The following is a 5,302-nucleotide window of genomic DNA, read 5'->3' as shown; positions in this document are numbered from 1 at the left end:
ATTGAGACGGACCACACCCTGGTAGTCATGAGCTCCAAAAACAGGAGAAAGTTTGGGCCTTAGAAACTCGAAGATTGTATTTTTGAAGGTAGATACTGAAGGCATGTCTCTTTATACGACCAGCCAGAATATTCCACTGTGATATGCAGTAAGGATAAAAAGAATTTCGGAAACGCTCAGTTCGAATATTAAGTTGATAAATAGGATTTCTTGTTCTTAAATTATCTGGTGCTGCAAGTCTTGCTGGTAAGTAGTTACGTAAATAAAAAATCGACGATCAGCAAGACTCTCGACACCAAGTTCAGAATAAGTTTTTCTTGAGACGTTCCACGAAAGCCAGCCTTCTTACGGCATTCTTTGGTTTGGATCCAAACCCAGCCAACATTTAGCATGTAATACACCAAGCAAAATTTTGGTATTTTTGGTATTCTTTTAGCATTGCTGGGTAAAAATGGCAATTTAACGGTAAATTGCTCTAAAAATGACATTCTTAGGTTCAGTTGTTAAATTTTGCCAATTTCATCGTAAGTATTCTTATAAAGTATATTCTTATATATATTCGGGTAATATAAAGCTGGACGTGTTTTTTACCGGGAAATGATAAAAGAAAACTTCAAAGGCTTTGCCCATATGATTCTGTCATTTTGCAAATTTCTGCCTGCTCGAACAGCTAACAAAGCTATGGTAGTTATGTTGTCAATTTTTAGTTTCGTCGTTAAAAATAAAAGGAGAATCTGAATGCACTAGTAAAGTAAACTAGTAAACTAGCTTATTGAACTTCTAAATTATTCAAATTCTTCTATAATTCGAACTTGTTTCCATTCTCCGTCAAGGAGAAACTCTCTTAAAATGTTTCCTTTAATTCGAATCTCTCTGTAATTCGAACAAATAAGATTCCCCGTTCGAGTTTGAATTAGCAAGAATCAACTGTACTTTATTGAAGAATTTTGGTATCGTTGGAAAGATATTTCTAAGTATCAAAATTAAATCTTCTGAGATGTGAGCTTCTTCTCTTTGATACTTTCAGAGTTCAGATGATTCTCAATACACAAGTAAAATTATAGTTTCTTGTATTAAAAGTTAGTCCCGAGAAGCTGACACCCTGACCAAAGCAGCGGTAAAAAGTAGCTGTATTCGAAGCATCTCCAGCTGGTACACAACGTTGTTTCAACGTTTATCTAATATTCACAACGTCTATATAGTGTTCGATGAACGTTGAGACAACGTTGTGTGCCAGTTGGGTGTGATCTTGTGCACGTGTCAACTGGTTGAGTTCTTACAGTTTTTCAATCTCGAAGTAATCGATGGTTAATTAAGGTAATTATCAACTATTTTCTGGTATTCGTCAATTCCTTAATAATTCCAAGGAGGAGGAAAAATTGATGAATTGGTGAAACTTTCTCTCTTGATCAGGCTTATCATTAAAACCCTGTCAAAAATGTGCAGAAAATCAGTCGTCTTCTAAAACACATGATTTATATGATTAGCGCTGTATATTTTACCAAGAGAACTGTCAAAGATTCGGTTAGTCATATCGTAGATACATATACAGGTGATTACGTTTTCAAATCTGAGTGTTCACGTTAATCCGATATCGTTAAAGATTTTCTATTATAAAGAAACGTTCAGAGCTAATACACCTATTCGACTAGCCGCCCATTGCTGCGCGGGCATTTTCCCCCTAAACTCAATCTAATCTTTTTTTGACACCTTTTTCTATTGTCTATAAAAAAGATTGGGACGGTTTTTAGGGTGGTAAAACGGACAAAAAATGCCAGCGCGGCAACTGGCGGGTACGGTTGAAACGGTATATTTTCTCGTCAATCGAAAAAGAGAGATTAGACATGGGGCCGACGAGGTTGGGTTATTTCTTCAGCTTGAGGGCTTTTTTCCCATATAAAATAGACGTGAAGTTCTTAGTTTTGTACACTTACTCAATTTATTATTAAATCCATATTTACATAAAATAAAATGTATAAAAATGAAATGTATTGATTGTTTATATATAGAACTGAACCCAAAATACCTTGAAAATATACAGATTTAAATCGATAAATAGAAAATGAACAAAATATACAATATACAAAAAATAATAATATCTAAGTAAAATAAATATGTTTAAAATTTACAGAAAAAATCTGGATTGCCAAATTAGTCACCAGAGATGTCTCCTCGATTGTTTCAAACTTCCTATTTTGCAAATTTTTATGCCAAATAGCTAAACTTACAGGACAAAGTAAAACATTTGACAAATATTTTAGGAAATTTTTATCTATATAATTTTTCTTGTGAAGTGATTTTGACTTAGGAAGCCTTACCGTAACTCGGTCTAATGTCGACATCCCTCATCCAATTTCGTCGCCCTTCTCGACCTTCGACATTAGACCAACTTACGGTAATGAGCCTTTATTTGGTATAAGAGTAACAAATCTTAGTTGTTTTACGGATACACTCTACTCTATTGTCTCCACCTACTTTAATCAGTTTAATAGAATAAATAAACACCCCTGTCTCACTGAAACACATTACAATCTAAGTCAGTAGATAAAAGTATCAACGGAACCGAAAAGGCACTCCATTCATTTATTTACAATATTTAAGAGAAGAATAGATTACCTTATCGGAGAAAACTTTGTTGGGGAAAATTTTTGTCTGGGGAAAATATTCATCACTTGGCCAAATTATGTCACTTTTCCGCGACAAAGTTTTCTCCGATTAGTTATTATTACCAATAAAATCCCTCCATAAATATCCATTAGCTTAGTGAATTTTTATGGGGCATTTTGTTTTTCATTCTTTGCCCTGCCGGCACACAATTTTGTCTTAACATTCACAAAACGTTATATTAACGTTAGTTGGCTTATTCTTCATCACTGCTGACACACAACGTTATATTAATGTTCACTTAACTTTTTTATGAACGTTAGGGACGTCAGATGGACCTTGAATGGATGTCAGATGAACCTTGTTATGACGTTCATTTTTTCAAACGTGACTGGTACACCTCTTGATATCCGGCATGGCTGTTCGACTCAATTTCCTCTTAAATCTGAAGAAACGTTTGGTAATACTCTCCTTGAAAGCTCTGGTCATGAAAGTGTAAATAATCGGGTTGAAGATACTGTTCAAATAGGTGAGTGTACCTAAAAGTTTGAGTGTGAAAACTGAGAAGTAACTGACATCAAAGCTATCGATGATGGAAATGATTAGGAAAGGGATCCAACAAAGAACCATAGCTCCTAAAATGAAGCCTAAGGTTCGCGTAGCTTTCATGATTTTATGTCCTTTAATTTGAGTATTGATTTTATCCATATTGACTCTCTTCATAACGTTTAAGTCTTTCTTGATTAATGCTGCTTGGGCTCTAGCTACACGGCATAGTTTGTAGTAGAAATAGGTGCTTATGATGATAAGGAGGACGATGATGATGAGGTCAGTTATCATAACTTCTTGACGGAAGAACCGTGTGTAAACACAGAATGCTGAGATCTGGAACGTGACCTCGTGATGCTGTGCTTTATAGCCAACAAAGAAAGGGATAGCTAGGAAGCTTCCTACTAGCCAGGAGATAGAGACTACCTTATAGGCTAGCCGTTTACCGCTATCTTGGCTGAACGGCTGCATAACACAATGGAATCGATCATAGCTGATTATAGCCAGTGTAAGGACCGATACTACACTAGTGACGTATGATAAACCAAAGGTCAGTTGGCACGACCAGTCTTTTCTGCGTTCTTAGAGACTAGCTGGTAAATCCATAATGGTACACCGACGATTAGTACTAGAATGTCGGCGACGGCAAGATTAACGATGTAAATACTTGCCGTCGTTTTGACGCATTCCGCGATCCGTCACGATGACCCAGATGACGACGACGTTGATAAATAATCCGACAATGGAGATTATCGGTAATGATACATTGAAAGAATTGTAATTCTCCAGGGCTGAGAAGGAAAATCACTTCTGAGCTGTTATTGGTTGACATTGTGTCACGTTGTAGATGTTTTTGTTTTTTTTTTACTTCTTTCTTGGACTTTGATTTCTAGAAAAAGAAAAAAAGTAGATTTTCTAACAAGAGGGAATTATTTCCACAGCCTTGTATCAGTTCCCTACACACCCCTTCTCACAGACCCACTGGGACCCCCTTCCCACTGGAAAAATTGGCCAAAATATCGCCCCCGGTAGAAAAATTATACCTCTAATTTTTTCTTTCCACTGAAAATAATTAATAAACCAATCCTTACTAATTTTTCTCATCCCACTGAAAAATTTTGACTTTAAAACAAAAGAATTGAGATCCCCAGCCATAAAAAAATGGGAACATCAATCTCCATTGAGTTTCAGTCCGTTATTTATATCCCTATTGCTGAAAAAATCCTACCGGGTCTGTGAGAAGGCGGTGTCCCTACCGATGGGTAGTTCGGGCCATAAATATCCTCGGAGGAGGAAACACTTTTGTCCTTAAAATGTCCCTTTTTTCTTTGGCTAAGCACTGGTGCAAAAAAAAAAAGATGAAGCTTCAGTAGAAAAAATGAAAGCTCAATTTCTCTTACAGAAAAATGTAACCTTTAAACACAATTTTTTTGACCAAATTTACATTAGAATATCGAAAACGAATTTTGCTATCAAAGAATAAGGCCTTTTTTGGGATAACTTTTCATCTCCTTGTCAGATTTTAGTGAAATTTCCCGGGCCCAAAAAATCAAAAATTATTGATAAATCACAATGGAATGAATCAGTGAAAACTATTTGATGAACGAACCCTCTTATTAAATTTGTTCCCAGGACTATCATGAAAAGCTTCTCCAGGGTGTGAAATCGTGAAACAAAACTATTGATTTTTGTAAATTCATCTTCATTTACTTTCCATCACATTTATGTGTTTATCCTCTCTAATCATGTAAATAAAATAACTTCGCTTCAAGGGGCCATGCAAAAAAGTCAGAATGTCTTTTCGTTCCCTACGACCCTCAGATAGACTATATTCCCAATATTTCAACCTCAATATAAAATTTTGGTCGAAATCCAAGAATTTAAGACCCTTTGAGGGGGCCAATTTTCAAATTTTCGTAATTTTGAAACTTTTAAAGAGACTGAATTGACCAGTTAGTTCCCAACGTTATTTCAACGTCCATATAAGATCCATACAACGACCATAAACCGTTAAGAAATAACATCGTTGGTAGGCATGGGTACGGGCTGGGAACCCAAAGTCAAATCTGAAAATGATAATTTTAAATTCTCGAGCCAAACAGAGTCAAAGACAGTATCTATCAGTTGTAAAACAGCAAGCTGTGTGCAA

At 35.8% G+C, this 5,302-nt stretch overlaps 1 protein-coding gene across 1 annotated transcript; it reads right to left on the bottom strand.

Annotated features, from left to right (window-relative positions):
• Window positions 1-2,284: 2,284 nt before the first annotated feature.
• LOC136813702 (beta-2 adrenergic receptor-like) lies at window positions 2,285-3,985 on the bottom strand. Its single transcript, XM_067070202.1, has 2 exons — window positions 3,825-3,985; window positions 2,285-3,727 (listed from the first exon to the last, which is right to left on the bottom strand). The coding sequence occupies exons 1-2, from the start codon at window positions 3,983-3,985 to the stop codon at window positions 2,986-2,988; spliced, it is 903 nt and encodes a 300-aa protein (XP_066926303.1). The 3' UTR covers window positions 2,285-2,985.
• Between the last annotated feature and the right edge of the window lie 1,317 nt (window positions 3,986-5,302).

The sequence above is a fragment of the Clytia hemisphaerica genome, unplaced genomic scaffold (assembly GCF_902728285.1).
Source record: "Clytia hemisphaerica strain Z4C2 unplaced genomic scaffold, Clytia hemisphaerica genome assembly, whole genome shotgun sequence".
Taxonomy (NCBI): domain Eukaryota; kingdom Metazoa; phylum Cnidaria; class Hydrozoa; order Leptothecata; family Clytiidae; genus Clytia; species Clytia hemisphaerica.
This window is presented reverse-complemented; position numbering and strand designations above follow the sequence as displayed.